General features: G+C 38.9%; 3 protein-coding genes across 4 annotated transcripts; 1 reads left to right on the top strand and 2 right to left on the bottom strand.

The window, feature by feature from the left end:
• Positions 1 to 3,154: 3,154 nt before the first annotated feature.
• LOC110752774 (uncharacterized) lies at positions 3,155 to 4,281 on the bottom strand. The gene is made up of 2 exons (XM_021953499.2): positions 3,575 to 4,281; positions 3,155 to 3,356 (listed from the first exon to the last, which is right to left on the bottom strand). The coding sequence occupies exons 1-2, from the start codon at positions 4,279 to 4,281 to the stop codon at positions 3,155 to 3,157; spliced, it is 909 nt and encodes a 302-aa protein (XP_021809191.1).
• A 2,769-nt stretch (positions 4,282 to 7,050) lies between these two features.
• On the top strand, positions 7,051 to 7,533 carry LOC148294056 (NAC domain containing protein 50-like). Its single transcript, XM_088254710.1, has one exon. The coding sequence runs from the start codon at positions 7,051 to 7,053 to the stop codon at positions 7,531 to 7,533; it is 483 nt and encodes a 160-aa protein (XP_088110836.1).
• Positions 7,534 to 8,437: 904 nt separating this feature from the next.
• LOC110752811 (uncharacterized) lies at positions 8,438 to 15,876 on the bottom strand. 2 transcript variants are annotated; one of them, XM_088255561.1, is made up of 11 exons: positions 15,377 to 15,876; positions 14,936 to 15,133; positions 14,598 to 14,836; positions 14,429 to 14,513; positions 14,168 to 14,332; positions 13,881 to 13,984; positions 13,312 to 13,731; positions 9,666 to 13,207; positions 9,389 to 9,497; positions 8,900 to 8,980; positions 8,438 to 8,663 (listed from the first exon to the last, which is right to left on the bottom strand). In XM_088255561.1, the coding sequence occupies exons 1-11, from the start codon at positions 15,537 to 15,539 to the stop codon at positions 8,583 to 8,585; spliced, it is 5,187 nt and encodes a 1,728-aa protein (XP_088111687.1). In that variant the 5' UTR covers positions 15,540 to 15,876; the 3' UTR covers positions 8,438 to 8,582. The 2 variants fall into 2 exon arrangements, with proteins under 2 accessions (XP_088111687.1, XP_088111688.1); XM_088255562.1 differs by having other exon boundaries at positions 13,881 to 13,981.
• Positions 15,877 to 16,999: the final 1,123 nt, after the last annotated feature.

The following is a 16,999-nucleotide window of genomic DNA, read 5'->3' as shown; positions in this document are numbered from 1 at the left end:
ATTCATGATGGTTGAAACTTTTTTTGCCTCGCCCAATTGCACCAAACCACATCTGTTCTTGAATCATCTATTAAAAAAAAAAAAATGGACATGCAAGAAATATTTAAAATATATTGGATATGCAAGTAACAAAAAAAAAATAATGGAAATGCAATTAACCTTACAAATATATTGGAAGTGCAAGAAATATTAAGAAACAATTGGAAATGCAAGAAATATTAACAAAATATTGAAAATGCAATAAACATAAATAAATATATATATATATATATATATATATATATATATATATATATATATTAGGACATTAAACTTAATAAAACGAAAATTACAAAATACTTACCTCGTTACTAAGATTTTCCCCGCTTCTATGGTTGTCTATCGCTTTTGCCAAGGCATCCCTCCATTTTCCCAACTCTTTATTGAGAATTTTCCACCTACTAGACAATGCCATTTCCGGACGAGTCGACCCCGGAATTTTTTCACAAAATTCCGCATGAATTTTTTTCCACATATGAAAAAATTTCATCTCATTGCCTGACACAGGACAATGACAAATTTGGAGCCAAGCCTCACATAAGGAAACATCTTCCATGGTGCTCCACGCCCCTCCGGTTTCGATAGAAGAAGCCATAAATATAAGAAATAAAAATACAATTTGAAAGAGAGGAAAATGTTGAGTAAAGAGTGAATAATAGTAGAAGTAGAAGAAAATGTATGAGGATTGGTGTTGAAAGTGAAGGGTATTCATAGGTATTTATAGAAAAAAAAATTCAGAATATTTTGGTTTTTTTTTTCATAATTTTATTGCCAAAAAAAATGCCAACCGTTGGATTGGAGGAGAGAAGCAGATTGGAGCGCCCAGGGCTTGACACCTATCTTCTACCTGTTGGACCTGGCACAGGGCTGACGTCAGCGCGCGCGAGTTTAAATTTCCCCTCGAGTTCGAGCTCAGGCGAAACTGGCCTGAGGGCCAGCCCGTCTACGTGGGTCCCACTCCCAACCCGGGCTTGGGCTCCTCGCTGGAACGTCATTTCCCCCCCCCCCCCCCCCAGGCCTTGGGCTCAGCTAACCGGTGGAGTTGCTCTTAGTACATGCTTGTTCCATCTGTGCCTATTTTTTGCTGCTGATTTATGCGAACACATGAATAAAACTTTTTATATGTACCTGATTTTAGTTGCTATTCACTTTTATTTGGCAATTGCTAGCTAGCCTAGTTTGGGATTGCTGTCACTTTTAAAAAAAGTTGCTTATGCTGTGCTTTGAAAATAATTAGCTGTAAAGTAAAGCAGCTCCATGTTGGGTAAACAATATTTTTAAAGTGTTGTTAGTACAAAAAGCAGTGTAAAAGCGTTTGGTAAATTTTAATATAAAATTGTTGTAACTGTGAATAATGACTAAAATAGACATGATGTTAAAAGTGTTATGTACTAATCATGTGGTGGTGATTGTAGTGATGGAGTGGAGGTGGTGTTGGTGATGAAGGTGGAGTTGGTGGTGGTGGGGATGGCGGTTGTGGAGGTGGTGGTGGTGGTGGCAGTGGTAGCATGGTGGTAGTTGTAGTGATGGAGTGGAGGTGGTGGTGGTGATGAAGGTGGAGTTGGTGGTGGTGGGGATGGCGGTTGTGGAGGTGGTGGTGGTGGTGGCAGTGGTAGCATGGTGGTAGTTGTAGTGATGGAGTGGAGGTGGTGGTGGTGATGAAGGTGGAGTTGGTGGTGGTGGGGATGACGGTTGTGGAGGTGGTGGTGGATTTGGAGGTTTCGGAGGAGGAGGTGGTGGTGGTGGTGGTGGATGAGGTGGTGGTGGTGGATTTGGTGGTTTTGGAGGAGGAGGAGGAGGAGGAGGAGGTGGTGGTGGTGGTGGTGGCGGAGGATGAGGAAGAGGATGTGGTGGTTGTGGTGGTGGTCGTTGTGGAGGTGGAGGTGGAGGTGGAGGTGAAGGAGGGGGTGGTGGTGGAGGTGGTGGTGGTGGAGGATGAGGAGGAAGAGGATTTGGTGGCGGTGGTTGTGGAGGTAGTGAATGTGGTGGTGCAAGTGGTGGAGTTGGATGTGAAAGTGGAGGTGGTGTCATTTTTTAAAATGAATGATGGTATTTTGGGAATTAAAAAAATTCATTAAATGTTCATCTCTGCTTCTTTTGAAAGCAGCTTTGAAAAGCAACCCAGAGCCTGCTTTTAAAAGCTGCTGTCAAAAGGCCATTGCTTTTAAAATAATTGGGATATTTTTTTTTACCAAACACCTTAAACTGCTTAACTTTAAAGTGAAGCAGGTTTTTGGCGAAAAAAAGCAATCCCAAACGGGGCCTAAGTACTTGGGTGGAAATGCTTAATTTAGGGGCTTAAATTGAGGGACAAGTTATATATTCACATTTAATGGTTGAATTTAACAATATAACATCGTCTGGTCAATCTGATCTTAGATTGATCACATAGAGATGAATTATCTAACAATTTAACATATCAGATATCAGCCTAACCTTTTTAACTTGTTAAACTTCCTGCATAATCTTGGATTCAAATATTTTGTAGGGCATAATTGTCTTAGCATTAACCGCGACGCTGAATTCGTTGAGGCCTCAACCTTGTGTATTTATAGGAATTTTTTTTTGAATATTTGGGTATTTTTTCCTTCTTTTTTGTGTATTTAAATTGGTCTCTGATGTCAACATGAGATCAGCAAAGTTCAAGCAATTCTTGCCTTTGGGTTGACCTGGGTAAATGGGTCCCATCTTTGCCCAACCTACCTTTCATTGTTAGGGGCTTGTTCCAAGCCTAGACTCCCTTTTGCCCCGGCAAATAAGCACTGGTGGAAGTACTCTAATAGAAGGATTATTGGAGTAAAATTCTTATTATTAGCTCCATCGTTTAGATTATATGCACAGTGTCAAAGGATAATCTGAAGAAAGAAAAAAAAAGCTGATCATTTCGCAATTAGTACGTAAAAACAAACGTGCCATAACATATATAATATGATGATATTTACCAAAAATAAATAAAAGGACATATACAACCAAGCCAACCCTGGTCCCCGCCTTTGTTGCCTATAATGGGTTGGGTGTTCTGACCAAAAACTTGATGTGGTCTATACAACTGACTAATTTTGACCATGGAAAGATGATGTGGCCCATCCAATCTTGTGGTTGGCTCCCTGGCTGCCTACTTGTTTTGTCTTGGAAAGAAGCGTCTCACGATAACATCTTTCCCATGAATTGAGAATTTGACTTTGCCGCTGTCGTCTACGCCAACAAGAATTTTTGTGATGTCTGAGGAAGACTTAACAACAACACGAGCAAACAGTGGCTGCGAATTTCGCTCCTCTGCTCCCATACATATTGCTTCTATACACTCTCCAAATTTCCTACGTATAACATACACGACGCGTTAAAACATTTAATTCAAATCTTGTCAAAGCTGATAATGAAATAATAATAGAGAATAACAAAATTATTTATATCATCTTAACTAATCATGTGTTACGGTCTCTAAATAGAGATTCGACCCAATACGGTATATGAGAATATCATCAGTTACGATTGTACAAACATAGAAATACGAAAAAACAGAGTAGAGAAGCACCTTGTAAAGAAGCCTCTGAGTTCTTCTTCTGAAACAGGATGGCCCCTTGAGAAGGTCAAGAACAAAGTTCTTTCATTCTTGTCAGCATTAGGCTGGTGCCGATCAGGTCTTTCATCACATGCTTCTTGGGCTGGCAACGAAGGTTGAGCCTCAACAACATTAGGATCAACGCACAAATTAACTGAATTTTGAAACCCTTGTTGCACTATTAGACCATTCATCAAATGCAACAAGGGTTGCTGGGAAACAATAGGTTGTGGAATAAAAGCCAAATATGGATATATTGGAACTATATCACTAAAAGCTCTCTCACACACTTTGTTCACAAATTCCTCCATGATTTGCTTGGTGTGTTCCTTGTTGTTAAACACAGAACTTAGTGAAACTTTTACCGGAACAAGAAGACGCAGTTTCGGAAACTGGCTATCGATGTCCTCGAAGGGGGGATGAACGCAATCTGAATACAAACGTTTCAATAACTCAAAAGATTCGTTTGCCAAGTCATTGAAGAATGGATCGTGCAAAAATAAGGTATTCACCATAAATTTCTGGCCAATACTTTGTCTTTCAAGCGTGTGCCAAAGGGCTACGATATACTTGGATAGGATAGGGTCAAAACCTAACCCCATCAAGAGTCGAGAATATATGTTGCGATCGATTGTATGGAAAAGCTTAAGTTCTTGAAGGGCTCTGTCAGAAGATTTCATGGTGATATAAGTGGCAGTACTTCTTGGAGTGGTTGGAGAGAGAGAGAGAGAGAGAGACTTTGGATTTTGAAAAGGGTTGGCTAGGGTTTTAAAAAGGGGTGAATATCGGTCCTGGGGTTCATTGACAAGCAAGGCACCTTGTTTTATAAGAACTCTAAATCAGTACCAAAAAGGAACTCTAATTGTTAACCAGTGAAATTCTCCCTCACGATCAAGGAAACTTGATTTCTCTTTTTTAATTAAACCCCAATTAAGTTTTTATTCTTTTATTCTAATTAGGCAAGTTCCAAAATTCTGTTGCTGAAGCAATTTTATTGGCGCTTGAAGTTCCAGAGATTTGATGTTTTTGTGATGCTGCTGAAGCAACACAATATCTTTTATGGGGCCCAGTTGATAGGTGAGTATTATGATTGCTTGTTCTGGGTTTTGCACGTTTCGCTATATTTAGGTTTCCTTATTTCAATTGACTTCTTTCTTCTAGTGAAATTAGGTTTCCTTATTTCAATTGAAAAAAAAAAAAAAGGAGTTGTTCTATTTTGGTTTAAATAGAACAACTCTTTAAATAAATCCAAAAGAATAGTACAGAAAGAATTTGTAAAGATTTGTAAGTCAACAGAAAGAATTTTTCTATTTTAGGAAAAGAAATGCAAACATTTGTAAGTGCACCTAATAATCACATTAATTTCCTCTGAACTGAAATTGATGTTATCACTCATCAAATTAATCGGCTCTACTGAAACTCAAGAGCAATGGAAACACATGAGCAATTGCGTAGCAATTCATTGATTTTATAGGAGTGGGAGAGTTACAATTCCTTGCATATAAGGATATCCAAAACAAATGAAGAAAGAATATGTAGCAATTGTGGTGCCATGAAAGCATTAACTTTCTTCATTTATTTTTGGGTAATGGAGGACGCGGAAACAAAGCACAGCACACGGGGCATTGAGTCAATTTCAAATTCATAGGATTAAATGAGATTTTCAATAAAGCACACGGGGCATATCAATAAACAAGCTTTTATTGTTTTATCCTTATAAGCAATTGTTGTAGCAATTTGTGTGTTACGAAAGCAATTTGGCAGGGGATCCAAAAGCAGTTCGTGTGTTATAAGTTATAGTGTGCATGCACTAAAAAGCTTTGCAGGACAACTATTACCTCTCCGGCTGCTTCAAGCGCAAGTAACCATTCATCCGAGAAATGGAACGACATCTGATTCTGATGGAAGCTTTATTCCAGGGGCATCTTGTTTCCTATCACTTCCAGACTTCTTACTGCAATCAGAGACAGGAAAATTGAATCACTCACAGAACTTTTGTGAGCCAAATAGCTTAAAACACACAGGTACACCACATGCAATTGCACACATACAAGTAGATAAAATTGATCTAGGCTTTTTGGTACATATACAGCTCTTTTGTTGCCTCATTTATCTTCTGTGGGGTGCAAGGTATCTTCCAACTCATGCTGCAGTTCACGGTTAAGAGTATATACTCTCTTCTAAGATATTAATTTCAGATTCCTCTGCCAAAGTTTTTCAATCCAATAACACAATCTTGACAGACAAACTATATGAGCTGCAAATGTTTGTTTTTCAAATCCTATGAAGAAAAAAAAAAACCAGACGGTACGTAGCTACGACTATTGATGTATTCATCCATGGATTGTCGATCCCCATTCAATTAATTAGGTGGGAGCTTAAAAATAGTATTCTATCATGGGTCAAATATACATATATATGCCAAAAGTTTATCTAAATCAGTAAGATATCTTCCAATTCTCTCACCATTCTGTCAGTTGTATAAAATTTCTCCAACTAATCGTAAATACAATCTGCTACAGGTGCCAATTAAGAAAGAGGAAATGCCAATTGGAATTCCTAGTCTAGTTCCTTCTAGATTCTTCTAGAGTAATCCTATTTCTAATCTAGTACTACAAGAACGACACTTGTGCATCATGGATAGACAGAGAGTTACAGAGGCTCAATCCACACCACTTTTCCAAAACAAAGAAACAATTGGAGAAAAAGCCTATCAGATAAACAATTCAATTTCTCATATCTAATCAGACGTAATTCTTAAAATTCCAGCGTAATTAAAATTAAAAATACATAAATTTTAAAATTACAAAAATAGATGATTTGATAAACCTTTTCCCAGTTTCGGCAGCTTAGGAACTTCCTCCACCAATCAAGCTTTGGTCCGTTGAATCTCCACATTCAACCGCCACAGCCTGAGTACTCACCCATCTCGGTTTTCTGCACATTTCAGCAGACAATCAAACACCAGGCACTCAAATCTTTCCGTTTCCCCTTTCTCTCCGTTGCTACATCTCGGCAACCAAACAGAAACAATGGAATGATGAACAGACGCGATTCAAACAAACCTGAGGAGCGGCTTAGATTTTATCGTCGACGCCAGCGTAGAGACGAGCGAAGGCATTGTCGCCGTAAGGGTTGAGGTCGCGTTGCTTCTCGAAGTCGTACTAGTCGTATTTCTCTTTTCCTTACAGAATGAGAAGAAAATATAGCTGCGTTTGAGAGAGAGTCTCTCTCGTTTCGTTCAGGCATTGCGTCTCTCTCTCTCTCTCTCTGCGTTTGTCTTATTTCCAAACGAAATAAGGAAAACTAGTCTCCAACGGCTATTCTTTGTCTCCAAGTAACTGCTGGATTATAAATATAGTCGCTGCTATCAACACAGTTGATCAAAAATAAGCAAACAAACACTTGAACAAGAACCAAGGTCTTTTCTCTACCTCTCTCTATCTCTCATGGCTAATTCCGGCGTGACGCAGCTGCTCGGCTTCCGGTTCGACCCCACGGACCAAGAAATTATCGGCTTCTTTCTCTACAAGATGGTGGTGGCGAACAACCCTCTAACTTTGATGCCGCCATACAACAAGGTTATCCACGAGTGCAACCTCTTCGGCAACAAACGAGAACCCTCAGAAATTTGGAGAGATTACGGAGGGGATCAACTTGACGATCAAGACTTGTACTTCGTTTCCGAGCTCCAGAGAAACGGTTTGCGCATCCAACGCAAGACGGGCCGCTGCGGTACTTGGAGTGAAACCGAAACCTATCAAGATGTTAAAGATGAGGTGGATGAGATTATAGGTAGAAAACGGAAATTCCGGTACGAGAACGGCAATACTTCGGAGGACCACGCCGGCTGGCTTTGGATGAATATAGCCTTTTCGAAAAGGGCTGCAAGAATCGCACAAGTCATAATGGCTATGATTTTGACGTTGTGATTTGTCGGCTGAGAAGGAAGTGCAATATGGACAAGTCCGGGAAAAAGAGGAAGTGCTCATCTCAAGATCAATCAAACAAGAAGATGGAAAGAGATCAATCTACAAAGGAGATGAAGACTGAAAATTCAGTGGAGCCGCAAATTATGAATGATGAGAGCAATCAGTTGATGATCAACGACATTACAACTTGTGATCAAGATTATTTGATCGATACCAATCATAAAAGTTTCAACATTGATGAACTCTTTGTAGAACTAGACCACGAACCGCCATTGTTACACTCGCAGCAACTACCTCAGATTGTTGAAAGCCAAGAAAAGCCTTTGCCAACTTCTTGCATCTGTGTTAATCAATTTGATGGACCACTGGAAGCAGCCACCAGCAATCTGAGTAATCTTGAGTATAATAGCGATCAACTAGCAAGATCAACATGGCAACATAATATGAATGCCGATGATCATCAAGATCCGAATTTATTCTTCACCGTGGATGAATTATTGGCAGAAGATGCAGAGCCTTTGTCAACTTATGCACTCGATGATGTTTATAATGTGGTCAGTTAAACCATTAAACCAAAACAATTGTTGGTCCAAATCCTCTATGGATCAGACTTACAATTCCTATATATACTCATCAATAGAGGAGGAGATCATAGCTGACAATTAGATATATTGTACAAGTGTAACTGGCTGTAACAAAATTTTGACTACTCGTCGTAATTTCCATTCTTAGTACATGATATTGTTTCTTTATCTCATTGAATTTCTGCATGCAAATTCCTTAATACCAATACAAAACTAATTACTATCTATTAGTTAAGCAAGCGAGTAATAACAGGTAAACGGTTGTGCATTGACAATACAAACTTTGCACTATATTAAACCAAAGTGGTAAAAAAGAAACGAAAATAATAATAATAAGAATTGCTTGATTTTGTTTGTATGTTTCAGAGCAAGATAATGTGGCAATTATCTGTAAAAGTAGAAGAAAAGGAGGAAAGAAGAATGGTATCACACAGTTAGTGATTAGGCAGACTCCTATTAATTAGGTCATTGAGAACTAGGAGGAACGTTGTTGGTATGTTTTGTACAATCAAATGGTCCGATTACTTGATTAGTTTTTCGTTTCACCTGAAATTCAACAATGGAAACACATGAGCTCATAGCAAAATAGATAATGCAAATAATAAAATTACATACTAAGAAAGCCCATCTACCACTAAGGAAAAGGTGGCAGAATTCATTTTGTGTAGAAAAAAATTCAGATATGGTGTTGTTTCTCTCTCTATCTCTCTGTGGGGGGGTCCAAGTCTATGTATGGAAATGCAAACAACGAATAGATGATTGTCCAGTAAGCAAAACCATACCGGGGACCATGGACCTATTTGAGGTTCAGATTTGTTCGGGGGTGAATTTTGTACAGCACCACTTTTCTTTGTCAAAATTTCCTGCACCAAAACTTGGTATAAGATTACAAATATCAAAGAAATTAAGGCTAATTGTCTTACTATAAAATGTGTCCTTGTTTAAACCCAGAACTGCATTTCATTGATTTTAAAGAAGTGGGACAGTACCATTACATACATAAGGGTGCAAAACAAATGAATAAAGCATATTTAAGAATTGCAGTGCCATATCACAATTCATTGATTTTAAAGGAGTGGAGAGTAACAATTAATTGCATATGAGGATCCAAAAGAAATGAAGAGAGAATATGTAGCAATTGTAGTGCCATGAGACATTTGGTAAATAAAAACAAAAAGTTACAAAATGCTGGCATGAATTGCAAAAATGCAGTTCGTGTGTTATAAGTTATAGTGTGCATGCACTAAAAAGCTTTGCAGGACAACTATTACCTCTCCGGCTGCTTCAAGTGCAGCTAACCATTCATCCGAGAATGGAACAGCATCGGGTGGAAGCTTTATTACAGGGGCTTCTTGTTTCCTATCACTTCCAGACTTCTTACTGCAATCAGACAGGAAAATTAAATCTCTCACAGAACTTTTGTACCATCTAAAACAATCCATAAATTATGTGAACCAAATGGCTCAAAAGACAAAAGGCCTTTTGTCACACATGCCATTGCGCACGCATACAAGTAGATAAAATTGATCTAGGCTTTTTGGTACATACATCTCTTTTGTTGGCTCATTATCTTCTGTGGGGTGCAAGGTATCTTCCAACTCATGCTGCAGTTCACTGTTAAGAGTGTGATTCTCTTCTAAGTTATTAATTTCAGATTCCTCTGCCAAAGTTTTGCTGCTCAATACGTTAACTTCAATTTCCTGCAGAATTCTTCCACTTGATGATCTCAGATCAGAGATGACAGATGAGCATAACTCCCCTTCGCAGGAACTATATGCCAAAGTTGACACAAAGTTTTCTTCATTGGTTGTTTTTACAGATACATCAGACTCCACAGAACCAGCTTGATTGCTTAGCTTATTATCATGACTGGACTTCGTACAACTTTGAAGATTTTCTGATGATGGTTCAATCTTGAAAGAGCTGGTCACTGCAACTTCCATTTGTAAGTAGTCAGCCTTTTCCTCCAAATCAGGTCTGCCATCATGCATTGCTGCTGCTACTTTTGAACTCTTTGATTCAATTCCACAAGCATCGCAGTCATCTAAACCAACCTCATGAACAGTTTCCTCAAATACCTTGCAGGAAGCGTTGTTTGCAAGCAAGGTTCCATTCAAACAAGATCCTGGATTAATATCCTGGTACTCTAGTATGACACCAATATCTGAACTGAGATTGATTTTATCACTCTGCTCTACTGAAGTATCTTGCTGGCAATAGCTTTTGTCATCTTCAGTCTGTAACTGAGGGACACCATAGCAACTTTCAACAGGTAAGTTGCAATCTTTGGTTCCAAAATCATTGGGCTCAATTACGTCTTTTATCGCAGAGCCACCCTCAACTTGCACTTTCACATTTAGCTTGGACGTGAAATCTCCCACACTATCCAATTTCAAAGAACGGTCTTGACAATGAAGCTGATAGTCACTCATTGACTGTGAGTCCAGGTTGTAACTCTCAACCACTGTTTCGTTGTTTTCAGATACTGATGCAGTATTATCCACATTCTGGGACTCTACTATTTCTGCAACATTAGAACTGAAATCTAGCATACCATGTGGTATTAGAGAAACGGTTCTGGAAACTTCTGATTCACTTCTGCAGGCAGCAGTTCCTTCTGGTCCTTTTGAATCAACAAATTGAAGAAATTTCTGCTGGGATTCTTCAGGGAAAATACTGAATCCATCCAACACACAATCATTTAAGTGCAATTTATTTTCCTGGGAAACCTGTTCTCCAACATAGCAGGAATTTGGAAGGTCTAGCTGTTCAGGTTTTTCATTTCCACAATCAGTTATCACCAGTTGACAATTTTCTGGAGCTGAAGTGCTCAGGTCAACATCAATCATTTCATCTATTAACCTTCCACAATTTTCTGGAGCTGAAGTGCTCAGGTCAGCATCATTCATTTCATCTATATACCTTCCCCCTAAAGCCAGCATTTGTGCATCTTCCACATGTGGGTTCCTACGCTTTGTGTTAAATCTACTACCATCATCTTTTGCTTGGTTTTTAAATCTAGAGTCAGACAAAGCATCAGACCTTTTCAATTCAGATGCACTAGAATTTTGGACCTTTGGACTGACATCTGCAACCTTCACAGAACTGTAGCTCTGGATCTCTTCAGAAACTTGACATTCCTTGGTGAAACTACCTGTGTTTTCCCATATCATATGATCCTCATCAGAAATTTGGTTGCCTTCACAGGTCATAGGTTTAAACAGATCAGCTTCTGCCCCATGCAGTTCATTGACATTATGATCCCTACTTGACTGATCATCGTATGCTATCAAGATACCACCAGAAGAACTTGCCCCTTCAGATTTGGACTTTAAAAGGACACCACAATTCTTTTGTGGCAAGTCATGGGATTTGTGTTCAAGAAGTTGATGGATAGTCATTTTATTTTCGCCAGAAAAACAGGGAAATTTCACTGCAGAACTAAGATGGGGTGTAATATCTTTACTTTTTGGAGTAAGTACAAAAGCAGCCTTCACGCTATTGTCATCTTTATCCAATTGTTCACGGGATCGCCCCTGTAAAAGAGATTTATCAACATTCCTCTGAAATTTTACCTCTCCCATAGATTGTTGTTCTTCATGAACAGGAATGCTATTGAACTTACGCTGATTCTCTGTCATATCATAACTATTTGAGCTAGATTGTACCTTCAGTTCCACCTTCTGCATATCTGTGACTTGTGAGAATGGTTCCACCTTGTCCTTTGTGGCAGAGTTACTTGTAGATGAAACTGAGCAACATGAACTTGAGCATTGGACATTAATATTTCCAATTAGGGAAAGGGTTCTGGAAACTTCTGATTCACTTCTGCAGGCACCAGTTCCTTCTGGTTCTTTTGAATCAACACATTGAAGAACATTTTTCTGCCGGGATTCTTCGGGGAAAATACTGAATCCATCCAACACACAATCATTTAAGTGCAATTTATTTTCCTGCAAAACCTGTTCTCCAACATAGCAGGAATTTGGAAGGTCTAGCTGTTCAGGTTTTTCATTTCCACAATCAGTTATCACCAGTTGACAATTTTCTGGAGCTGAAGTGCTCAGGTCAACATCATTCATTTCATCTATCATCCTTCCACCTAAAGCCAGCATTTGTGCATCTTCCACATGTGGGTTCCTACTCTTTGTGTTAAATCTACTACCATCATCTTTTGCTTGGTTTTTAAATCTAGAGTCAGATGCACTAGAATTTTGGACCTTTGGACTGACATCTGCAACCTTCACAGAACTATAGCTCTGGATCTCTTCAGAAACTTGACATTCCTTGGTGAAACTACCCGTGTTTTCCCAGATCATTTGATCCTCATCAGAAATTTGGTTGCATTCACTGGCCAAAGGTTTAAACAGATCAGCTTCTGCCCCACGCAGTTCATTGACATTATAATCGCTGCTTGACTGATCATCATATGATATTAAGACACTACCAGAAGAACTTGCCTCTTCAGATTTGGACCTTAAAAGGACACCACAATTCTTTTGTGGCAAGTCATGAGATTTGTCATCAAGAAGGTGATGGACAGTTATGCCATTTTCGCCAGAAAAACAGGGAAATTTCACTGCAGAACTAAGATGGGGTGTAACATGGGGTTTCTCCATATCAAAAGCAGCCTTCACGCTATTGTCATCTTTAACCAATTGTTCACAGGATCCCCCCTGTAAAAGAAACTTATCATCGTTCCTCTGAAATTCTACCTCTCCCATAGATTGTTGGTCTTCATGAACAGGAATGCTATTGAACTTTTGCTGATTCTCTGTCATATCATAACTATTTGAGCTAGATTGTACCTTCAGTTCCACCTTCTGCATATTTGTTACTTGCGAGAATGGTTCCACCTTGTCCTTTGTGGCAGAGTTAATTGTAGATGAAACTGAGCAACCTGAACTTGAGCATTGGACATTGATATTTCCAATTACCGTCCGATCATTGATCACATTTTGCTTTTTCCCAAGGGAAGAGGGCGGCCTCAATTCATGAATTGGATCTACAGAACCAACTTGCCTCAAATTAGGAATAATGCATGGTTGAGAGCTTGTCTTCAAAGGACTAGGCAAAGAAGAAGCTTTTGGCTGCAAACAATTTATCAAAAATATAGCAAAGGAAAATCAGACATATGGAGTTGAGAAAATATCATCTCTTTTATGCAGCTGCAGAACAGTTGTTTGAAAAATACCTGATGAAAGAAACTCAGTGATGGTGATGGCATCCGTAAACCTGATGGCTTTGATGTTGGGAGCTGAGTACGTGACAAGTTCACACCAGTATGAGGAAGAGAAACTGCAGGTTTTCTGGATCTGTCATCGCAGCCATATGTTGCATGACCGGTAGAAGGAAGTGCTTGTTTTGAGATCGCCTCTGGAGCTGCAGTTTTCCGAGATCTGTCATTACGGCCATATGATGCATGACCAGTACAAGGAAGTGCTTGTTTTGAGATCACCTGCGGAACTGCAGTTTTTTTGGATCTGTCATCATGGCCATATGATGCATGACCAGTAGAAGGAAGTGTCTGTTTTGAGATCACCTTGATGCCATTATTTGCTTCAATAGTCGGTGGACATGGTATTTTGGTTGGTGAACCCTTCACCAAGCTGGCCTGCAAAATAAAGGAAATTCACAACACAGGAAGCACATGCATCTTTATTAATACCAGATTGTTGACGCAGTACAAAGGAAATGTCTATTGTCACACGTATTATTAGTAGTTAATTTACAAAGACCATTACTAAAGCTTCAAGCTCTCACCACATTTCTTCTGGCTTGCCGAACAGAACTTTTAGAAGTTAAAGATTTTCCAGGAGCAACTTTTGCATTATTTGGCCTAGTTTTGTTGTTGTTCAATTTCCCTGCTGCATGAGAGAGAAGTCGTTAACAAAATATAAAAAAATAATTTCCATTTGATTCAAATGTGAAAATCTTATCTCTTTATCCTTTAAAAAAGTACGAACATGTTAGACTACAAGGCCTTCTAGAAGTAGTGAAATAAATAAATAAATCTCACTAATAAATACAGTCAATATCTAAATATTTACCAGGGTGAGCAATCTGATTCCTCTTTAAATCATTTGCACCAACCATCACATTCTTGGAAGTCCTAGACAGCAGATAGGGATCAGGTTTTTGAACCGGTAGTGTAGAAATTCTTGGTTCTTTAATCGGTGATTTCATTGTATTCACATTCGCAGGCCTTTTCAGAGTTCACATAAGTCAAGGCAAACTCTCCCAAAAATTCATTAACATAACAAAAGACTCACAAAACTCCAACATATAGAAAAATTAATCAAAAGGATATGAAGAGGAGGCCAGAGGTCGAGGGCAACCACTGCGTTTTGAGCCACTTCTATTGATATCATGGGCTGAAAGCACCTTCCTCTTGGCCTAAAAATCAGAAACATGACTCCAATTGAACAATCTTCAACTTAAGGAAAACTTTGCCATCCTATAAGGGATTTGACAACTAACCGCAGAACCTGGCGCTGCCTTATCTTTAGCTGATGAGTCATGCTTTGGTAATAAACTGCCACCAACAGTCCTATCTTTACTTGAAGGACTTTCCGGCAATACCTTGAATAATTTTTCTTCAATCACCTCTAGATCTTCTGAATCAGCAATGCTATTTGTGTCTTCATGGATAACTGACAGCAACCCATTAGAATTTGCACTTCCACTAATCAGGGATAACTCTTCGGAATTCAATACACCTGACAAAAGTACCAAAATGGGAAAGAAAACAATAATCCCAGCTTTAATTTTCTTTTCTATATGAAAAAAATTAGTACGATCCAGAAACAAAATATAACCTTCATCAGTAAAGAAGGCTCGATCCCAAGCTAGGCTTTTACGCAAATTGTATCCTCCCCCCTTCTTCCTCTTCATTTGCTGCGGCTGGAGGCTGAGTTTTTGTTCCTCTATTTTGTTTGCATTACTACCATTATTCTCTTTATCTATACTATCTCTACATGACGGAGAGCTTGGCTTTTGGGATTTCTCATTCACCACTGCAATATAATTCACATAGTTTTCATTGTATGCCATGCAATGTAGGTCCAATTATGTTCATATACATATAAACATGTAAATATAAATCACTAAGAAGACGAATTGTACACTACAGAGCACAGTTAGAGGTCAATCTGAGTCAACATTATTCAAATGAAGAGAAAAACGAAACCCTAGAGAGCCAAAACAGAGAGCAAAATGTGAAGCATAGACTCAGTGAGAGAGTAAGAGAAAACCCTAACCGACTGGCTTGGATCTGCGGGGTTGGAGAGGCGAGCAAAAGAAAATGGCGTCGTCGCTGGTGCTTTTGCTTCTGTTACTGCTCGAAACGTTATCGTCCTGGATCAATTGAAGCAGCGAATCGTCTTCTTCAGCGATTTCGATGAGAGGGACGTCGGATTCCATCACCCTCTCTCTCTCTCTCTCTCTCTCTCTCTCTCTCACTCTCTCTCAAAGTTTCTGGAAAGATCGAATGGGAAATGGGGGAAATGATCGAAGGAAATGGGCGTAATGCAGAAGTCTGCAAATTGTTTGTTTTTTTGTTTGTGGATCTTAAAATTTTTGAATGGATCGACGAGCGCCAAAGGATGGATGGGGATGGAGACAAAATGGACAGCGACCACGTGACTGCTGAGTGAAATTACGAATGATTCCCTTGTGGTCGAAGGGTTAAAGCTAAAGGGATGGAGGATAGTTTTGACTTTGATGATTTATGTAATGAAGTTAGCGGATTTGGTTTGATCGTTACTTGACACGAACACGAATCTGATAGAATTTGTTAAACATGAATTATAAATGAGTCGATTCATTATCAACCTTAGACCATCTCCAACCCATGAGAGGCTAAACCCAAATTTTCCCCCTCCAAAAAGTGATTATTTGGATTTTGCCTGGACTCAAATCATTTTTTCTCCTAACCCTCCGTTCCCAAATTTTAAGTCTGCAACTTTATTAAATTGTTTAAGAATGATTTAAGTCTAATTTTTTTTTTTTATGGATAACTTTTCTTCATTCAATCTTTTTAAATAACATCATAATTTAATTTTTTGAACAATTTAACCTAAAAAAAATTGAAATTCCATAAATTTAATTTTATTCCAAAAGTAAACACACAACATAATTGAAACTACATGGGACGCTGACAAGTGGAGCAAAGAGGGGTGCATTTTTGCTCACCACTTTAACCATAGATGTACCCTCACCACCATCCTCAATGTTTGACACGTATCCATAGATATAACCATAGTTAACTTTTGCTTTGTATTTATGGAACTATGGTTATGTCGACACGTGTCAAGCATTGAAAATGGTGGTGAGGGTACACCTATGGTTAAAGTGGTGAGCAAAAATGATCCCCGCAAAGAGAAGGAAAAAGTCAGCTGCAAATTTGGAGGTGGGGCCCAGGTCAGCATCTTTGCACATGAGGGCTGTTTGAGTTGCAAGTGGGCTCCACGAAAGCATTTGGGTCCAAGTAAAAAGTAGACTCATATTTGGGTCCAAATTTGGGTTTTCCCAAATTTTGGATCCTTCATTTTGTTGGGTTGGGGGAGGTTTTGGACAATATTTTGGGTTTGGGTCCTTGCATTGGAGATGGCCTTAGTAGACTGATCTTCGAGATGGGGATTTGAGCACCATAAGCTCAACTTGAATTGCTCAAGCAAATAGTGTATAACAACACAATCTCAAACCAGTGGTCTCAGATTTGAATCCCCATAATACCTTGATAATATGTGTGTGAAAAACCTCATTTCCTTATAATTTAGACCATAACACCTTGATAATATGTGTGTGAAAAACCTCATTTCCTTATAATTTAGACTATCGCTTTTATTCAAATTCTTTGATTCCAAACATGTCCCCTAAAG

Source organism: Prunus avium, chromosome 6, assembly GCF_965620075.1.
Source record: "Prunus avium chromosome 6, drPruAviu1.hap1.1, whole genome shotgun sequence".
In the NCBI taxonomy this organism is placed as follows: Eukaryota; Viridiplantae; Streptophyta; class Magnoliopsida; order Rosales; family Rosaceae; genus Prunus; species Prunus avium.
The sequence above is the reverse complement of the archived record's forward strand: the minus strand, read 5'-3'. Positions and strand labels throughout refer to the sequence as shown.